At 38.8% G+C, this 22,215-nt stretch overlaps 1 protein-coding gene across 5 annotated transcripts in view; it reads left to right on the top strand.

The window, feature by feature from the left end:
- LOC117409687 (serine-rich coiled-coil domain-containing protein 1-like) overlaps positions 1–22,215 on the top strand; it is a 667,826-nt gene that overhangs the window by 219,459 nt on the left and 426,152 nt on the right. For all 5 annotated transcript variants that reach the window (XM_034905803.2, XM_034905798.2, XM_058996863.1 and 2 more), the window contains exon 6: positions 16,754–16,961. In XM_034905803.2, coding sequence (XP_034761694.2) covers positions 16,754–16,961 — 208 coding nt within the window. The remainder of the gene's footprint in view (positions 1–16,753; positions 16,962–22,215) is intronic.

The following is a 22,215-nucleotide window of genomic DNA, read 5'->3' as shown; positions in this document are numbered from 1 at the left end:
ATGGCCAGACATTCCTTTTCTATGACAGAGTAGTTGCACTCCCGAGGGAGCATTTTCTTGCTTATGTAGTGGATGGGGTGTTTTACTCAGTCGACCTGCTGGGACAAGACCGCCCCCAGACCAACATCTGAAGCGTCGGTGAGGAATTCCTTATCAAAATCTGGTGTGATCAGGGCGGGGGGCTCGGCAGAGTTCTTGCTTAATGGTATCAAAGGCCCCCTGACATTCCCCTGTCCATTTAATTAAATTTGGTGTGCTCTTTTTAGTGAGGTTCACTAGAGGGTTTACCACTGTGGCATACTCGGGGATGAATCGGCGGTAATAACCGGCCAACCCCAAGAGAGACCTCACCTGGTACTTGGTTTTCAGGGATTGCCGCGTCCATCAAAGCCTGGACTTTGGTGGCGATGGGTTTCACCTGCCCATGTCCCATAACAAATCCTAAATGTACGCTGCCGCATACTCATGATGTGGGCGTAAAACCTGGTCCATTAGTCTCTGAAAGGCAGCGGGCGCACCATGTAGCCCAAATGGCATGGTTGTGAAATCAAACAGACCATCAGGGGTAGAAAATGCAGTTTTCTCACGTGATCTGCGGGTTAATGGGATCTGCCAGTATCCCTTCGTCAGGTCCAAAGTCGAAATGAACCTCGCCGTTCCCAGTCTGTCTAGAAGCTTGTCGACCCGAGGCATGGGATATGCATCGAACTTGGCAATAGTGTTTACCTTGCAGAAATCAACGCAGAAGCGGTTGGTGCCGTCCTTTTTGGCGACTATCACAATCGGACTGCACCACTCGCTCCTGGAAGGCTCAATCACCCCAAGTTCAAGCATCGCCCGCACCTCTTTGCGAACGCCACCTCATCGACTTTCCGGGATCCGGTAAGGTCTCTCCCGAACCGTGACACCTGGTGCAGAGATAATGTCATATTCAACAAGATTAATTCTGCCGAGCACATCAGAAAAACATCCCTGAACTCCTCAATTAACCTGCGCAGATCTCTCTGCTGATCTGGGAGTAACTGTTTCCCCATTGGAATGTATGCTAGGGGCCTCTATACAGGGTCCAAAATCATCCTGTACCTCGCCTGGGGCTATAAATAAGGCCTTCCTTGCCTGCCAGGGCTTTAATAAATTGATATGGTAAATTTCCCGTTCATTACGGCGAATGGGCTGCCGAATTTCATAATTCACTTTCCCTATAGCCCAAATGACCTCATATGGCCCCTGCCATTTAGCATACAGCTTGGATTCTGACGTGGGAAGAAGCAGCCAAACGACCGACCAAATCCAGGCGATCACGGAGTAGGAGCACATGCTGCACTACATTTTTGGATGAGCCTTTATGCTCTTCCCACTCCTCTTTCAACAGATCAGGGATGCCGTGAGGCTGTCTGCCGTACAAGAGCTCAAAGGGGGAGAACCCTGTTGAACTCTGCGGCACCTCTCTCACTAGGGGAGAAGTGATTCACAAATCGTTTCAGCATCTGCTTTAATGTTTGATTTAAAACGTTCCACCAAACCATCCAACTGTGGATGATAAACAGATGTCTGGATGGGACGTATTTTTAACATTTTATACACCTGCTGTAGCGTTCGAGACAGAAAGTTAGTCCCATGGTCAGTCAGTATTTCTTTGGGGATCCCTACTCTTGATATAATCTGTACTAGTTCTTTGGATATTGCAGCGACACTAGTGGACCTCAATGGAACTACCTCCGGGTATCGCGTTGCATAATCCACCACTACTAATATATGCGTATACCCGGAGTCAGAAGGGAGCAAAGGGCCGACTATGTCCATTGCAATGCGCTCAAAGAGAGTGGAAATAATTGGCAGTGGGACCAAAGGAGCGGGGCGCACTCGACCCGGCGCTACTCGCTGGCAGTCTGGGCATGTGGCTACATATTTCGACACTTCATTATGAAGCCCAATAAAATCGAGCCAATATGCGTTCCCTCGTCTTGTCGGCTCCCAAGTGTCCTGCAAAGGGGATGTCATGCGCCAGGCTCATGACCTCGGGCCGACACGACGGGGGAACCATTAATTTTCGTTACAGGCTGTCCTGTGCCCGTGGCAGGGTTTACCCTATACAGTAATTGCCCCTTGATAATGAAGTGCGGATATACCAGCGCCGCTGCGCCTTCAACATCCTTAACTTCAACAGACCGGACCTGTCCCCAAGCGTGCACCAGTGTGGGGTTGTTTTTCTGGTCCCACACTAGGTCCGCACTTGAGCCCTACATGTCCAGTACATTGAGAGGGGCCGGAGTAACATCTGCCCTGGATGGCCCAGTAATCTTGCCCTCTCGGTCACACTGCGTACAGACTCCCTTTGAGTGGCGTTTGATACCATCTGCGCTCTCTCCCACCAGCACCCGGCCTCGTTTCAGAGATGCACCTTCCCATTTTTCGATCCGTCTCTCTTTCTTTGTTTTCCTAGGACGAAAAAGGGAATTAAACAGGTCAGCTTGCAGGGGAAAAATCTCACCAATCGTTTCCCCTGCTCTGTCTGCCACGGTTACGTGTGCAGTCGGGACTGCCTTTTGGAGGAATTGCCGATACTGTGGCCAGTCCCGGCCCAGAATTACGTGGTGCGGCAGCCTTTCCACCACCCCCACTGTGAGGTGGCGCTGTGTCTGACCTATCGACATGTATGCTTTTAGGGTGGGATATGTCGCCGTGTCTCCATGGATACAGGAGATCGCCACCTTGCCTTGTGGCTGCCACCTAGCCTGTCTGCATACAGCATGTCTTTTAAACCCAGGATAATTCTGGTCGCTCTTCTTTGCACTCTTTCTAGAGCAGCAATATCCTTTTTGTAACAAGGTGACCAGAACTGAACACAATATTCTAGATGAGGTCTTACTAATGCATTGTAAAGTTTTAACATTACTTCCCTTGATTTAAATTCAACACTTTTCACAATATAGCCGAGCATCTTGTTGGCCTTTTTTATAGCTTCCCCACATTGTCTAGATGAAGACATTTCTGAGTCAACATAAACTCCTCGGTCTTTTTCATAGATTCCTTCTTCAATTTCAGTATCTCCGATATGATAGTTATAATGCACATTTTTATTGCCTGCGTGCAGTACCTTACACTTTTCTCTATTAAATGTCATTTGCCATGTGTCTGCCCAGTTCTGAATGCTGTGTAGATAATTTTGAATGACCTTTGCTGCTGCAACAGTGTTTGCCACTCCTCCTATTTTTGTGTCGTCTGCAAATTTAACAAGTTTGCTTACTATACCAGAATCTAAATCATTAATGTAGATTAGGAATTCAGAGGACCTAATACTGATCCCTGTGGTACACCACTGGTTACCTCGCTTCATTTTGAGGTTTCTCCTCTAATCAGTACTTTCTGTTTTCTACATGTTAACCACTCCCTAATCCATGTGCATGCATTTCCTTGAATCCCTACTGCGTTCAGTTTGAGAATTAATCTTTTATGCTGGACTTTGTCAAAAGCTATCTGGAAATCTAAATAAACATGTCGTATGCTTTGCAATTATCCATTGTCGATGTTGCATCCTCAAAAAAATCAAGTAGGTTAGTTAGACACAATCTCCCTGTCCTAAAACCATGCTGACTGTCTCCCAGGATATTGTTACCATATAGGTAATTTTCCATTTTGGATCTTATTATAGTTTCCATAAGTTTACATATGATAGAAGTCAGGCTTATTGGTCTGTAGTTACCTGGTTTGGTTTTGTCTCCCTTTTTGTGGATCGGTATTACGTTTGCAATTTTCCAGTCTGTCGGTACAACCCCTGTGTCAAGAGACTGTTGCATGGTCTTGGTTAGCGGTTTGTAAATAACTTCTTTCATTTCTTTGAGTACTATTGGGAGGATCTCATCCAGCCCAGGGGATTTGTTTATTTTAAGAGCTCCTAGTCCCTTTAACACTTCTGCCTCTGTTATGCTAAAGTTATTTAAAACTAGATAGGAACAGGTCATGTGGAGCATACTGTCCGTATCCTCCTTTGTAAAAACTTGTGAAAAGTAATAATTTAATATATTTGCTTTTTTTTTTCTTCGTGTATGATTTTGACATTTGTGTCTCTTAGACATTTAACCTCCTCTTTGAATGTTCTCTTGGAGTTATAATATTGGAAAAATATTTTGGATTTGGTTTTAGCCCCCTTAGCAATGTTAATTTCTGTCTCTCTCTTGGCCTTTCTAACTTCCTTTTTGACTTGTGTTTGCAGTTCCAATGCAGTACTCATTCTGAGTACTTTGTTTTTGGTCCGTTTTAAACGCTCTGTAAAGTGCCATTTTTCGCTGAATATTTTTTTTTTTTTTAATTGATCTATTAAACCACTTTGGCCATTTTGTTTTAGATTTAGATTTGTCTACTTTTGGGATGTAATTGTTTTGCGCCTCTAGTACTACATTTAAAAAAAAACAGCCATCCTTTTCCTGTGGATGTTTTCTCTATTTTAATCCAATCTACTTCTGTTAGTCTCTGTTTCATACCTTCATAGTTTGTTTTTCTAAAATTGTAAACCTTAGCTTTAGTCATTACGTTTTGGGTTTTAAAAATCACTTCAAATGAAACCGTGTTGTGATCTGAGTTTGCCAATGGCTCTCTGACCTCTGTTTTAGTTATTCTGTCTTTGTTTTTTTTTTATTATGAGTACAGCGTACAAAGAAGCTGAAAGTTATGTGTTTGTATGTATATAATGAATACTGATGAAATTCAGACAAATCATTTTTACCGTAAATAAATAAAACAAATAAACATATTTTTTTTATTTAGTCATAGGGAAAGGTTTTGACTAAAAAATAACATGTAGGGAATAAACAATAAACAGCAGGGTGGAACAACCACAACAACACGTCCTAACAAAAAAAGAGAGAGCGAGAGCGAGAGAGAGAGAGAGAGAGAGAGAGAGAGAGAGCAACATCAATAAATCATATCCGTGTGTTCGTCTTCGCTGCTCACGAGTCAGCGCAGGGGCGGTAGCAGTGAGCCGAGCTTAAAAAAAAAAGAATTGGATATTCTAAATTGGTTCACAAAATCAGTGCGTTTACTACAGCAGCACTTTGGGTTATCTAGATGACATTATTACCATTATTATTATGATGATGATGATGAACAGGACAATGTTGATGTTTTATATTGGTAAGTGAACTTTCATTCTTCTATATAAATGTAATCATTCAGTACTTATACTTTTATAAGAGGTGGCATGTAAGATACACAGATGTTGGGGTTAACTGTGCTTAGTATCATAAACATTATACTGTACCTCAAGCAGGCTTCAAAATGGTGTCCCCCCACTAGTGTTTTTAGCAAATATCTCCCAATCCAGTTGAAAAATATGACATGATTTGCTTTTACTACAGATGTTGGTAAATTGAAAGGAAATAGCTATCATCCAGTATGTTGTTTTAAATATCCAAGTCTGAAGACATCTTAATCTGCTGGTATGATCTCAGCACAAACTGTAGCATGCTGAGTAGGGTGTATTATTGTGACAATCCCCTCTCCGTGATTCATAATGTACCTTTCTTACTTCTGACATAAGAAGTGTCTGTCAGTTTTATCTGTTCTTGGTGCCGATCTTTAAAAATGCCAAAAAAAGGGTACATTTATCATCTACTACTCCAGTCTCCTTTTATCTGTGTTTTAGTCTTGCTCCCCCCCCCCCCTCTCTCTACAACATCCGTATGAAGTACCTTGTGTGTGCCAAGCTTTGTTTCAGGAACAATTGAATTCAGATACTGATCACTGTCAGAACCACAGACAGTGAATTTAAATTATCCCTTCCTCTACAAGCAACTGGTATTATCTGTTTTTAAATGTCAAGCTCTCCCACAGAATGCAGAAGGAAGAAAAAGAGATAACATGAGGGAGGTGACCTGGGACTGAGACAGAGTAGGAGGTACATATAATGGAGAGATTTTGCTGCTTGCCTTGCTTGCAAAAGAAAAGGGAAAATACTCAACTCATTTGACATTTTTTATATGAATTGATATTTTATTGTGTTTTCAAGTGTTCTTTTAACCTCACCCTGCCAAAACGCCAGTGTTTGCACCTTTTCGCTTAAATAGAGGGATTGCAGCAGTTGTCTGTATATTGTGTGGTATCTGTATATCATGTGGACTATAAGTGTGATAATGGCTGTGGCAGCAATTATTTAAAGCAACTGAATCACCTGATTAGAAGTCAATATTGCACCAGATTTAAAACTGTTATAACAACACGTCCTAGATTTATATCACTACATTTTAAATTGGCCTCACAGTTCAGATGTACATATTGAATACAGCATCCACAAGAGTAATATAAAATTATATTATATTATTATTATTATTTATTTCTTAGCAGATGCCCTTATCCAGGGTGACTTACAATTGTTACAAGATATCACATTATTTTTACATACAGTTACATACAGTTAGTTTAATGTACATACATAGACAGTATTTTTGAAGTTGTGTGTTTTTGGAGGAATTAAATCCGACAGAAAGATCCACTCATTTTGAGTAGAAATTAATACAAACCATAATCTGTTTTCCTTGTGTAAGAGATTGAATGGATCAAGTTGGAAAGAAGCAAAAAACTGTTTGTAAAGATGCTGTACAGTAATATAAACAGTAAAAACAAGAAGAGATGGATGGGGCTTTCGCTATTGCCTGAGAACTGCATGAATAAAAAAATCTATATTTGACACCTTTTATGATTCACATGCATGTTACCTTAACATAGTTTACAGTTACCTTAACATACTGGTTGTTAAAAAATAACCATTAAATGGCAAACTGGGAGTTTCACAGAGAACTAGAGAGCAATCTTTTTCAAAACCTGAATTCATTTAAATGGTTTTCACTTTTGGTATAATTCGTCTTTTATTTTCAACCTTTTTATTATTATTAATATTGCTGGTAAAGATGTATATTTTGTTAAAGATTTATATTGTTGAATTAGCAATTTATATTCATTTGACATAGTTATCATGAAAAATGTCCAATTTGTCCTTATCTTCAACTTTCTAATACTATTGACTGTATCCTGGATAAAAGGAGCCATAACGCTTTGCCCAGTATGTATAATGTATATTATAATGGGCTATTTAAAAACAAATATACAGGGTGTGGGTAGAAGTTTGTTTATGCCTATGCTGTTCTTGCAGAGTAGTGGTGGGAAGGATCTAAACAAGTCTGGTTTGCTCATTTTGAATGACAGTCAAAAGAGACTGGCATACAGCTGTTTAAAACTATGTCTTAGTGTAATTGATATCCTGTAATGTAAGTAGCCTTACATTTAATTACTTTAGTTATTATTGTGTGTCATTGCAATCCTATGAAAACACAAACTCAAACACAAAACATCAAATTTACTTTAAAATTATTCTTATGTCCTGAAAATCAAAACATTAGAGGTCACTCACTGGTCATATAAATTAAACATATGCCTCAAAGCAGCTTACACTAGAGCTGGGAGGCCATTTCTTACACACTTCATTGGATGACAGATATTATTTCATAAGTATTTATTTTGATCTGTATTATGATCTTTTAAATGGGTGTATGTAATTTACACAGTGGGGGAATCTGAGTAACAGTGTCTATTACATGCTTTCTATGGTCCGTAATACGTTAAACAAAAGCTCTCCTAAAAATAAGTTCAGTGGCATAGTGAAGTCTTGTCAGTTGATTTAATTGGATGGTGTACCAGCACCTTCATTAAAAAAAAAAAAGGTCTAATAAAGAGTAACAAAGGTCTAATAAAGAGTTGACACCGGAAGGTGGGCAGGGACTGGGCAGTCCTGACATCTGTAGGAAGATCATTCCACTACTGCGGGGCGAGGGTGGAGAAGGAGCGGGCTCTGGAGGCAGGGGAGCGTAGAGAAGGTAGAGCCAGCCTTCTAGTGCAGGTGGAGCGGAGAGGTCGAGTGGGGGTGTAGGGAGAGATGAGTTATGCGTACAGTGTCCATTTTAGGACATCATCCTTACTGGATTCAAGTATCAGGCATCCCCCACTTAAGTCTCATGCATCAATAACTTCCTCTATCACCCCTCCGGTGTCACTCGTTTTTGGTATCTGGTATCACTAGTTTTTGGTATCATTCGTTCTTCCTATCAGGTATCATTCAAATTTCGAGTCATGGAAATTCTCTGTCAAGGAAAATCTCTATGCATTTTTCCTGGGACTTAACAGCCAACCCCATTATAGAGTCGTAATTTTCTATGATTTCATTGGCTACCGCGAATGTCAATCAACTACAAAACAGGAACTTAATGGGGGTTTTTTATACACGTGGATGTAGTCTGTCGTGGATGGCAGCGAAACGAAACGAAAGGGATGGTGAGTATTAAAAAAACTTTTATTTGTGCAAACCAATTTAATTTGATTTCACTTTTATTTTCCTTCAAATTTGCACCTTCTGTTTTGTTTTGCTGCCATCCACTGCAGACTACATCCATGTAAACATTAAGTTCCTGTTTTGTAGTTGATTGACATTAGCGGTAGCCAGTGAAATCATAGAAAATTACCACCCTGTAATGGGGTTGGCTGTTGAGTTAAGTCCCAGGAAAAATGCAGTATGAAACCTGATAGAGATTTTCCTTGACAGAGAATTTCCACGACTTGAAATTTTGAATGATACCTGGTACCAAAAACGAGTGATACCGGAGTTATTGATGCATGAGACTTGAGTGGGGGATGCCTGATACTTGACTCTAGTAAGGAGTCAAGAACCAACTCCCCAGTAATGTTGTTGAAGCTGACACCCTGGGATCCTTCAAGAAGCTGCTTGATGAGATTCTGGGATCAATAAGCTACTAGCAACCAAACGAGCAAGATGGGCAGTTTCCCAGTCCCTGACGATGAAAAGCATCCCCATAACATGATGCTGCCACCACCATGCTTCACAGTGAGGATGGTGATGAGCAGTGTTGGCTTTGCGCCACACATAGTGTTTTGCGCTAAGGCCAAAAAGTTCAATTTTGGTCTCATCAGACCAGAGAACCTTTTTTCACTGTTTGCTGTGTCTCCCACATGCCTTTTGGCAAAATCCAAACGGGATTTGATATGGGTTTTTTTTCAGCAATGGCTTTCTTCTCGCCATTCTTCCATAAAGCCCAGCTTTGTGGAGCGTCCGGGTTATAGTTGTCCCATGGACGGTTTCTCCCATCTCATCTGTGGATCTCTCCAGCTCCTTCAGAGTTACCATTTACCAAGGGAGCTTTCAGTGGAGTAGTTTTAAATCTTAAAGTACCGGAACGCCAATTAAAATATATATATTTCTAAAACAAGTTATAGGAACTCACGTTTTATTTGTACATTGAACTTGAGGGTACATTAATTTTAATAGGTAATGCATGTGTCTCGCATGCGATGTTTAGGCTGCTGAGATTGCCGTTTTTCCAGCCAAATTTGGCCTGTTTCTAAAGCCTCTAGCGGGATAATGTTGTCTTTGGTGGTTTGGTTATTTTTTTGTCTAGTTTTTATCATGCATGTTTTTTTTCTATTTTTATTCTATTATGTCATCTCCAGCACAGAACTTCAATCACCACGACATCCTGTATAGTATATCACGTCCTCCCCACGTCTTTCTTCTGGACCTCTGCATCCAATAAAATTACGAATCAGTGTTTTTATTCATCACCAATTTAAGAACCGTATCAGTACAATTAAAAAAAATAAATAATAATGTATTTTTAAAGACTATCAGGCGACAGTTTTGAACAATTTAATTGTACACTACATTCTGAATATTAGCTAAAAAAACAAAACAAAACAAAACAAAAAAACAGCGGTTCTGGTATTGTAAGTTGTGATTAACATTACCTACCAGTGTTTTTTTTTTTTTTTTTTATTATTATTTTAAATAAATTTATAGCACTTATTTATGGTTTTGTAATATATATTAAATCTTAAATGCAAGGCGAGCGCTTCCACCAGGATATACTGGACTTTGAACGCCGCTACCAAGGACAGTATAACGAGAACATGATGGGAGACTACATTTGGGGGCTGATTCGTGAAAGTGATTTACAGTATAATCGTAAATCTCGAAAAACTACTCACTTCTAAATCTTTTGTAGTCATTTTTGTATTACTTTAGTATAAATACATGTTAATTTGGATTCATATGTTGTTTTTTTCTGACTTTATGTGAACGAAAAGACACAAATTCGCCCGTTTTCTCATTGGAAATAGGTAAATTTCAAAATGTCACTGTCCTGGTCACAAAAGCAAAGTTTGTGGGGAATAATAGCCATTTTCTATACTTTTGAGGCATAAGCAATTAGGAAATAACACTTACTACCCAGGAACAAAAATTGTGTTACATAGTGTTACCGGTGAAGGAGGAATGGCAGTGATTACCGGTGAAGGAGGAATGGCAGTGATTACCGGTGAAGGAGGAATGGCAGTGATTACCGGTGAAGGTGGAATGGCAGTGATTACCGGTGAAGGAGGAATGGCAGTGATTACCGGTGAAGGAGGAATGGCAGTGATTACCGGTGAAGGTGGAATGGCAGTGATTACCGGTAAAGGAGGAATGGCAGTGATTACCGGTGAAGGTGGAATGGCAGTGATTACCGGTGAAGGTGGAATGGCAGTGATTACCGGTGAAGGTGGAATGGCAGTGATTACCGGTGAAGGTGGAATGGCAGTGATTACCGGTGAAGGAGGAATGGCAGTGATTACCGGTGAAGGAGGAATGGCAGTGATTACCGGTGAAGGTAGAATGGCAGTGATTACCGGTGAAGGTGGAATGGCAGTGATTACCGGTGAAGGTGGAATGGCAGTGATTACCGGTGAAGGTGGAATGGCAGTGATTACCGGTGAAGGTGGAATGGCAGTGATTACCGGTGAAGGTGGAATGGCAGTGATTACCGGTGAAGGTGGAATGGCAGTGATTACCGGTGAAGGTGGAATGGCAGTGATTACCGGTGAAGGAGGAATGGCAGTGATTACCGGTGAAGGAGGAATGGCAGTGATTACCGGTGAAGGTGGAATGGCAAGCGCTTTCCCCTTTTCCTGCAGTGATTGACGGAACCATGCTTTGCAGGCAGGGCAGGCTCTGAACACATGTTTTACAGCAATAACAAGTTCATTTACTTTTACACTAAGTTGAGGAGATGTGCAGTGCATATTACAAGCACCCAGGTTTTGTTCATATATGCATCTTTGCTTGTAACAAAAGCAGTAATTTTATCAAAAGGAATTCAGTATTTCTGAACTGTTTCCACCACTGCTCGACTCACAGTTTTAAAGTTTACCGTCTCCAAACAAACACACTATTAAAAAAGACTTCAATTCAAAACTCCCTTCCCCTTGTTGGCTTGAAATGGCTGGAACTGCCAAGATATTTAGAACATAGCGCCCTTCAGCCTCTGTAGTTTCATCTGCTATGAGACTATTTCCAAAACAGTCATTCAGCGTTTTTTTCAGATCATTTGCATGCCTTTCAAAAAGCTTCGGCAAGTACGTTTTTCTGAGTTGATCTGAGCTAGGTATAACACCAGTGTTTTTTAGCAAACTTTCCAGATAGCTTTTTATAACAGGGTTGTCAAGGACATGAAGTGGAATATTACTGGGTTAGAAAGCCTCTGTAACTTCGGTCCGACGTTGCAACTGTTCTTCGATCTTTACATTAAACAGCTCGCTCACCATTTCTTGTATTTTAGCAGTCTCGGCTACTGTCGATTCAAGGCCTTGTGCCTTCCGTTTATGTAAAGCAGTTTCAATATGTTTGTCGCAGCTTGCTTTTCGCTTGTAATCCACAGGAACATTACATTCTGTACAAAACATCAATCCATCAATCCAGTTCACTCTCTCTTCGATCTAAGCCTTCACATGCTTAACTGCTCAATTACAACAAATTTCATTGGCTGAGCTACACTGCTACACATGCCTGCTATGTGCTTACTGTATGGCTGTCTGCAACACCATGCTATGCAGCTCTATTTTTAGCACATTGCATACTTTTTTTTTTTTGGTAAAATTTAACGCTTATGGGAATTTTCATGAAGTCACGGACATCTCTTAAAATCACGGAATCCGTGACCTCCGTGACAGAATCATAGCCTTGCCTATGAGCAACTGCATCCTGTGCAATTGTACACCCCTACTTTATTATATTAATATTCACATATAGCTGTTTATTTTTCAATAAAATATGTTATTTTATTAATAAATGGGTTGTTCCGCTTCCTGCTTTTTCACACTGTGTTAGTGATGCAAACAGTTCACGTGATTTCCATGGCATGCAATTTCATGTTTGAATGTATTTATACGCCTTAACAAGGTTTTTTGTTTGTTTGTTTTTTTAAGATGCCACGGTTGAATAATCCTTCTCTGTATTTGTTTACTTTTTTTACAACAGGCCTTGTAACGCAAACTGCATGTTTCTGACAAAACAAATGAGGGTAATATTTGTTTTTAAAGAGACAATTGTTAAAAGCAAACGCTATACACAAACACAGTAATACTATACATTTCATTAGCTATTCGGTATGCTTGGAATAAAACATCACGTTTACTACTGTTGTCAGCGATTACAGCGATTAGCCTCTATTTAATGTAATTTTTTTCCTCAGAGGCGTGGAGAATGGAGACAGGAGAGACGATGAAAAAAAAACATGGGTTAATTGCAGCATACCAAATTTAGTCCACTTGATAGGTGAATTGCAACGTTCTATTTAAAGCGGTTTAATTGCGGTTTTAATCTGAAAACAAGTCAAAAAGGGGTTTTCAGTTTCAACGTGCCAGCAGTGGTTTATGTTGCAGCCTATTGTAGTCCATCCAGCAGCAGGTTTAACTGCGTTTTTTCCAACCTCGGAGTAACACTTTGTGAATATATTGCAACGTCAGGTAAAATGTTATTAAAATGTATAATAATCAGTGTGGAAGGGTGTGGGTATTCACTGACACGGGAGCGTGTACTTGAAACACCGCACAGGTGCCCAGTTTTATGTATTACTTTTTTTATTTTTTTTATTTTCAAGTGAGTGTTTCAGCCCGCAGAGGGCGCTGTGGCCTGAATACCAGCGATGGTAGACAGGACCACAGAAATACCCACAGGTAAACAGTCCCACTGACACACTCGCAGGTGCTCTCAAATAATAATAATAACAAAAGGCAAAATCAAAAAGAGAAAATAAAACACAGTAATCAAAACTACAAAGAAAAGGTTCTGCACTCGGCAGCGTTACCCCGACCGTCGCTACCCGCAAGGCCCGGGTCCCCGTCCTACACTTGACCGCTCCCTCAGCCTACTTGCTATACACTTATGGGGTCTGCCCAAGGTTTCCCTGCTATCGATATTTTTCTTTTCTTTTCTTTGGGTTCTTTTGTTTTTCTTTTCCCGGCCGTTACTTCATCTTTCAGGGGCAGAGCTGAAGGAACAACAGAACGTTATTTATAGGGCCAGCAAGCCCACCAATGCTCGCCTCTCAGCCACTCAGAGAGAGGGAAAGCCCACACACCCTCTCTCCCACCTCTCTGTGTCACTGCTAATGCCTGTAATATAGTGCACCACCTTGCTTAATGTCAAATTAAGCCTATACATACACTCATAATGCCTGTGAGATCCCCTCAGAAGAAAATGTGTTTTAATAGCTATGAGATACTGCTCTCCCTCAGAAAGGGTGTTTTAATAGCTGTGAGATACTGCACCCCCTAAGAAGAAAAGGTGTTTGAGCTCATTTTATTGCTGAATGTGATTTTATAATTAATATCAGACACAACTTTCTGTATGCAAGCACTCTTGTCTTCTCGGTATTTTTATAATGACATCACTGTTAAAATTCAAGTTTAATAGATTAGGATTTAAAACTAAGTATAGTGTCTACAACAAATATTCTGGTATTGCTGCATTTCATATTTTGTTTTATATTGAATTAGAATGTTGCAAAGAAAAAGCTGCTTGTTTGCTATGTACAAAACCACACATGTCCTGCAAATACAGAACCTCAGGTACTCAAATTTCTACAGTAGTATCTTATTCAGAACAAAACCTGTTCACTAAACATTTGTATTTAAATAAACAACATATAATAATTTCATCATATATTGTTTCTTCTGTTATAAAAACTTTGGGGTGGGGGGCATGGTCAAGTGCCTCTGTGATTTTTTATGACTGGCTAAGGCCCTGGTGTTCTCAGGAGTGTGAACTTCATAGCAACCTAACAGCAGGCAATGCAAATGTGTAACCGTAACAGTAAAAAAATGCTGCATTACTTTAGATTACTAATGTAGTAATGATGGTTGAAAAATGCGTATTTCCCCGTCACATTTATCACAAAACAACGAGTTTGAGTGCAGCTTCATTGTTTGTATTTGTTTCATATTTGTTATCATGACTATTAAAACACCTTTTCTGAGGGGGTGCAGTATCTCATAGCTATTAAAACACCTTTTCTGAGGGGGTGCAGTATCTCATAGCTATTAAAACACCTTTTCTAAGGGGGTGCAGTATCTCATAGCTATTAAGCATGTTGGCGAGAGTTCAGCTGCGTGAGTTGTCAGCACATCATAACCTATGTGTAGTTCAGAGGGTTGCAGCTCGAGGTTTCCGGCTGACCAGTCGATTTGATTGGCTGTTTGGCGGTGTTCTGACTTATACTCATGAATATGCATTTTACTTCTATTAATGTGATTGGTCAGCAGCGATACTCCTTGCAAACGGCACAGCCCTGAACTCAACAAAACCACCTACTCAAGTACCAATCAATCACCCACTGTCTGAATAACAAGCCTGAAGTATCATACTTCAAATGTAAACGTCAAATTCTTCTAAATACACCAGAATAGATATTTAAGGTTTCTGGTTGCTGGGTTTTATTTCTGAGTGCTCCTTCTGCCTTAAATGTTGTAATTAGCCTCATAAACCATCTCAGTTTCTTAATCATGGAAAAATAATAATGACAAAATAAGGTCAACTACTTTTTTTACCTATACATTACTAAAACCACAGTGATGATCTCTTTAACGTCGCTGTTTGGAGGTTGTAGCTACTAACAGTTTCATAAAAGATAGATTTCACCCTCGCTAGACTCGTCAAATAAAATGAATAAAGATTGTGATGATTAATTATGTGTTTGCATTGTAAGAGCACTACTTAAAATGCAGAGCGATTCATTTTATTCCGCTGTCGTTATTCTGCATGTTAAATTATTCGCTGGAGTAGAAAGAAGTCTTAAAAGTTAATCGGCTCGTTTTACTTTTTGATAAAAACAGAGTTGGCATAAAACACATTTAAAGGCAGGTACATTTGTCAGAAAAAGTAAACAACAAAAACTAGATATGTTTTAAATAGCGATTATTAAATTGAAATACAGACAGTAGCCTACTATACACATCAGTCACTGGACATAGAGACAAATATGCTGAAAAGCACAGAGGCTAGATATCAGCGGGGCATGGGAATTCATGCATGCACACAACGAGAGAGGAAATGCATTTTATTTTGCGGCAAAGCAACATGTAAGAGAGCCTAATAATTATGACTAGGATTTTTACAGAGGCCCATGCCTCATAGCTGCCTACCTTGACTACGCACTTTACACTTTATATAAATATTACTTTACACTGACTCACTTATGAAGCCTATTAAATACTACATGTACACATATGATGCACATTTTTATTTTTTAAGTATGCTGAAATGGAAAAAGCATCAATATCACAGAAATATAATCGTTAAACATCAACAGTTGACTCATGGGTGCAGTTTCTCATGCTACACCGGCACTCCAGAAAGGCATCAAACATGTACAACATGCTGTATCAGAATAATATGTAAACAAACAAATAAACAAACAAACCAAAACGTAAAATAACTGCAAACTGTACCACAGCAGAAGCAACAGATGCACATAAAGAGTATTTCAACTTCAAATGTTATTTTTTAAAGGTATGTAAAACCTACAGTTTTCTTAATAAGATTTCCAAAGAGGGCTGCTTGAGGAAAATTGTGCTGTGCTAAAGAGTGAGACAAGCTGCTGTGAGAGTGCAAGGCTGTTTGTTGTTTTTGGTGTGGCCCAGGCTAACAGGCCTGGAATTCTCCTCTCCCCAACCGTTCTCCACTCACCTAACACCCAACCCTGAGTGAGTGAATTATGCAGCTATTTATACAGCTGTGCTGGGATTCAATTGCTAATTAATCACTCACTTGAATCCCAGCACCTGAACTAATTTGTGCACTCCCCGTGCTCACAAATTAATGCACATTTTATCTGAACGTGAAGTGATTGTGCAATTCCCGTGCCTAAATACAACTATATATTTTAAATCACTCGTGCTACACAGACTCATTTATATCCAGTGCACCACTATAGCCACATATAACTGACAACATAAACCACACCACATACAACATAAAACACAAAATACACACAAGGGTGGGACACACTGCCACAATGTTCCAATAAACCGTGGATTCGAGTACCTGCAAACTGTGTATGTCTCCTTCTTTCTTTTCCACCGTACACTACAATATTAATTTGACTTGTGGGCATTGGAAATCATTTCAGGAACAGAAATGCCAATTTTTGTTATATAGTTTTGATGGAAATTGTTATGGGCATTCTGTAGTTCAAGTTATTTGAGGTTATCAAGGTGAGAATTAACTATTTTTGCATGAGATTAGGTAATGAAGGTTACAGCGTGGGAATCAGTCTGAATATACAGAATATATACTATGTTATTGAACAATTGACATTGTAATGCTTATATTCTTAGCTGGGTTTATGTAGGTTACAGAAATTGTATGTTTTATTTTCACCAGGGCTATATCTGTCCAGTCTCAAAAGGATATCCATCTAGGGGACTTCAGACCCTCTTCCAGCTGCCTTCCTGGAGTTCCTCTCACTGACTGGTGTCTCCCAAGGGAAGATGAGATTGGAGGTCTTGAAGCCTTGCCCTTTAGGTTGATGATGCAGGACTGCACTGCAGTAAAAACACTACTGCTGAGGCTGAAGAGGATACTGCAGGAGGTAATGGATTTACACTAATATAAAACTTGGTTCAGTTATTTTTATCAAAATGGGGATATCAGAATGGGGATATGACGATCTATGTATGTGTGTATGAATGTATGTATGTTTGTATGTACTGTGACAAACCGGGGTTAGCTTTGCCAGTGTCGGGACCTTTGACACTCTGTGTTCTTGTAAAAGGAACAGCACTCAAAACAGATACGGTGTAAACAGGACTGTGCCTGTATATTTATTTACTTGTAAAATAAAATAAACAAAAGCCTAACTCCTCCAAGGAGTGCTTACTAAACTTTTCCCAAGTTCTAACTACAACTGGACAGTTAAGCTGTTTACCAATAACCAAAACCAATACTTTACAATAATTAAACACATACCCTTCCAGGTCTGAACCACACAGGTCTCTTCTCAGGCCTTAGCCTTAACACAGACATGCCTTACAGACCTGTTTAACACGATCAGGTGTGCCTAATTACTTTAACCCCTTCTCTGCTGAGGCCCGGTGACGCCCTGTGCTACAGGCATTTTGTGATTTTGGGACTCGCCTGTTTTACATCAAAATTACTATATGTTCTTTTTTAGATACCCCTGGCAAACTATATATTATTTTTTTTGCCCAGACTCTGACGTTTCTATTGGTGCCAAGTTTTTATGGATTACTTGGTCATGTGACCACAAAATACAGCTATTATTGTAAACAGAATGCTACTTTTTCATAAAATATATTAGACCTGCATCACATTTAGTCCCTAAAATGCTAATGTTTGGTGTAAGAATGAAGAAACTTTTATGTTGCTGGAAATCTTTTCATTGGTTTTGGTGGGTTTACATGCTCTAGACCAGGGGTGTCAAACTCCAGTCCTCGAGGGCCGCAGGGTCTTCTGGTTTTCATTCTAACTTAAGCTCTCAATTAACATAATTGATCTAATTATTTGTTCAATTTGACATATTTGATATTTTTCAAGGTATTTTACAGTTGATGGTTTTAAAAATGCACTTGACTGAAGGTACACTACCTGTGAAACATTTTGAGGCCTGAACAGAAGTGTTAAATGTGCCCAGTATGCCACCAAAGAATGAGATACCCTGGCACAAGTATACATTTTTTGAAACTGCACAAAATAAGGATTTTAGAGATGGGTAACATGACCTTGCATGTAAATGGTGTGTTACCCATAATCCTTCTGCAATTTAAGGTAATGCCACTGTATATAGCAAAAGTCTTTTCCTTATATTTGGACCTGTGAATCTGACAGCTTTTGTTCCACTGGTCTATTGTGCAGTGGTATGAGATCAAACTGGGATGGCGGACTTTCAAATGTTGTACCAGTCCTTTATCTTGTCCTATCATCGCTGGAGCTCCATCAGTTACAATAGAAATGACAGACTTCCCTGATTTCCCTTCTCCTCAACAGTTCTGTTATTGCTTCATAAATATCTTCAACTCTTGTATGAGTATGGAGTGCAGTCATGCCAAATACATCCTCATAGAAATCTCTTCCATTGTAAAATCTCACAAATGTCATGAGCTGGGCATTATCACTTGCATCACACGATTCATCCACAGCTACCTAAATGCAGTCCACGTTTTTAATTGTACCGCAAAGCTGTGAAAGCAAGTCTTCCGAAATAATTTCACTTCTGCATACTGTTGTAGAATCGGCTAAGGGAATTTTAGCTTGAAATTCTTCGTTCTGTTTCCCTTCGAATATAGCATCCACAACATCAACCATACAGTCTTTAATTATCTCAGAGTCAGAAAACGGCTTCTTGTTATTAGCTAAAATCCAAGTAACTCTCAGCGACGATTCGGTTGTTTGTTCTTCTTGAGTCAGAGAATGAACAAGCACCTTCGTAGAAGCTTGATATGATGCAGAAAGTGAAGCATGGCGTTTTATATTGCTGTTTTTTATAAGAGCCACTGATTCATTGCAAATTAAACACATCGGCTTTGAGTTGGCTGCAGTTGGGAGAATGAAACAATATTTCTCTGTCCATTCTTCTTTGAACTCCCGGTTTTTAGAGTCTACTTTCCTTTTCTTTTCTTTACTACGCTCACCAATGTTATTTTAACTCTCAATAGTTCACGACGCAACCACAGCACTGCATTTTGACATGTACGAGGGGGGGTAGCTGCGTGTCTCAATGATTGTGGGTACTGTAACTGATCACTTGCATATGAAATTCACAGATTGTCATTTTTTCACCAGTAACAAAATGTAATATAAATGCAAATGATATGCAGTTACATTTTGAATTGACATTCAGTTAACATTTAGCAAGACATTTAGCAACATTTAACAATTTCACGTTGTTTACATGTCCTTACTAAAAAAGTTAATTTGTGTTAAATGTTAATTGAAAGCAATAAGGAATCATTAAATGTACACACAGTAAGAAAGGGAAGCAGTTTTTTTTTATGGGAGGAGCTATGCAGACTCAAAAAGCACTATACACATGCGCAGTTCACACAAGTTTCGATGGAACACCGCTGTGGTTGTGTGGATACATGGCACGTACGCTGCCCACAGGTCCCTCCGATCTTTTCTGGTGCCCCCAGCCGGCCATGAACGCCTCCTGGTGGTGAACTTGGGAGCTGGCTCACAATACGCATATTATTATATGTAAAGTTGATACCATGTAACGGTTGTGCAGATTGGGGTGCAGGTAGACACTATGACTACCAAAAAAAATAAAAAAAAATTAATTGCAACTCGTAACTAGGAGTCCGCAATTAACAGGCCAAACCCTACACAAACCAGTTCCAAACCAGGGTAAAACATACGTGCATTTATTATTTTAACAGCACCAATTAAGTTCAGCTGAAATCAGCCTTTCATCAGTCGTTTACCATTTCCCTAATCAATTATATTAGCCAAACGCTAATTTCTAAATACCGAAACAAAGCGAGTTCAATGTTGCCAATAATATATTAAAAAAATTATGTGCATGCTGCTCAATGTGTGTAGAACTTAGAAGCCTAGTGCTCAAAACAAAAATAATATATATATATATATATATATATATACACATATATATATGCATATATATATATATATATATATATATATATATATATATATATATATAATGTACTCTAGCCTAATTAAGGAAACGAGCAAGCTTATTCGAAAATACTATACAAGTACAGACACAAAAACAATGTTCCGTTTGCATGGAGCTAACCAAAAACAGTTCCGTACAAAAACAGAAATTCCATTTAATCAAATACAACGTATTTCGATACAATAAAGACCCAAAACTAAGAGAGAGAAAAAAACATATGGCCATTAGTTCTTCTAAGAGTTCAGTTCATTGCAGTTCATAGCGGTACATCACGTTCTTGCAAAGTTTGTAGATAAATTCATTGAAAAGTTATTTCACCAAGCAGCTCTATAAATACTGGAAGAAGCATATGCCCTGGCCGCACCAAAGCGCTCCAGAATGCCATTTACAAATCCGCTTCCAGCCTTTTCTTTAAATATGAACACCTGTATGTATGTTTTACTTGCAGTGTATCTTGAGAATTGCTTATTCAGTTGTGATGAAACTTGGTGTGGGCATTCATTAGCACAAGTGCTTGGCGGTATCCAAATCTCTTTAATTTCGTCCTACTTTTGCATGACTTTTGGCCTCCGATTAGTTCGCCAATGAAAACTACAGAACTATGTGACCAAATTTTTAGGGTCCGAGACATTTTTGCCTGTTTTTACTGTTAGATTTGTGTCTGTAACTCTTTAACTATAAAGGTTACAGGTACATGTCATACATGAAATGAATGTGCACACACTAGGCTTTCATAAAAAAAGTAGTCTGAAACTCACCCTGTTCAATACAGATAATAAAAACCACAGAAAAAAAACATTATTTATTGTTTGTAAAAAATATTTTAGCATGGCCAGCTCTAATCTGACAGTGTTCAATGAAACTTCAACATGTAGGGAACATGGAAAAATTGAACAAATTGGATAACAAATAAAGGAATTGTAGCCATATATACAAAAGGGACCAAAAGCAACCAAAAAAAAGAAACTGATTCATTGAAAATGTGCAAAAAAAAAAAAAAAAAAGCATTCAAATGACTTGTCATCTACTGGAAATACACTAATAGGACCTTGTTTTAAAGCTCAAAATCTCCTCTTTCCAATGACAGGCTGTCTCTCACAGTGCCTGAGTAAAAAGAGTTTGGCATTGGGTAGACCTTAAAGAGTTAAACTTTGCATGGACACTTGTTACAAGTGTGGCTCATGCCAACATGCTTTTTCACACTACTGAAACCTGATTAGCTAAGCTTGCCACAATTTGATTAATCTGTGCCTTGACTTTTAAAACAGCAATGTATTCCATATACTTGATTTATTTCACACCCAATAGGCTGAGTGATTAAAGGTTTGTATCTTGAAAACAAATTGTTGCTTAGTGGAACTTTCTGTTGTGTTGCTAAATATTTTAAAAAAGATTTTTACTGCTCCTGACTTTTGTGGCTTCAGGATGCACCATTAAAATTAATTGAATTGTCTTTTTTTGTAAGGAATTTCCTGACTTGTGTGGCTTCAAGCTTAAACCATAACATTTTTTTTTTTAATGGTTGTAGAACCAGTGTTTGTTATGATCTGTTAACACAGTACATTGACATATTACAAATGAATGTTAAAAGCCACCAAAGTCCATAATGTTATACTCGACAGAATTCTAAAATGTTCTTTATGTAATTTAACTGTAATTTTTTAATGTTACAAACTCATCATTTTAAGTGAATAAGCATTACAAAGAACGATAGAAACATAAAAGCAACACAAATACAAAATATTTCAATTTGACAGTTAAAATATGTATTCATCATTATGTGAATCATATTTGTATTGTCAGTTGATGACAAATTCCATATAATCATAGCAATGAATGTACCATTGCAATAAAATGGTAACAACAAATGATTAGTCAAGAACCAGAGTGATCCAGTTATATATAATCGGTAATCCCTCTGGTTCATGGCTATCCAACTGTTTACCTAATTAATTGTTACATTTGAGTACATGAAATTGACCTTATACTTAACCCAATCAGTTATGTCAATGTAGTATATGAAAATACAGAATATTTGCTCCCAGGGAAGCTGAAAAAACATATTACAAGGGAAAAAATCTGGAACATTTCCTCCCAGTCCCAATCGGCTCCAGTACTGAGCTATTAAAATGTAAATACCAAACATTGACCCATATGCATAAAAGATGGCGGTAATTGAAAAACAAAA

This window comes from Acipenser ruthenus, chromosome 2 (genome assembly GCF_902713425.1).
Source record: "Acipenser ruthenus chromosome 2, fAciRut3.2 maternal haplotype, whole genome shotgun sequence".
NCBI classification, from domain to species: domain Eukaryota; kingdom Metazoa; phylum Chordata; class Actinopteri; order Acipenseriformes; family Acipenseridae; genus Acipenser; species Acipenser ruthenus.
The sequence above is the reverse complement of the archived record's forward strand: the minus strand, read 5'-3'. Positions and strand labels throughout refer to the sequence as shown.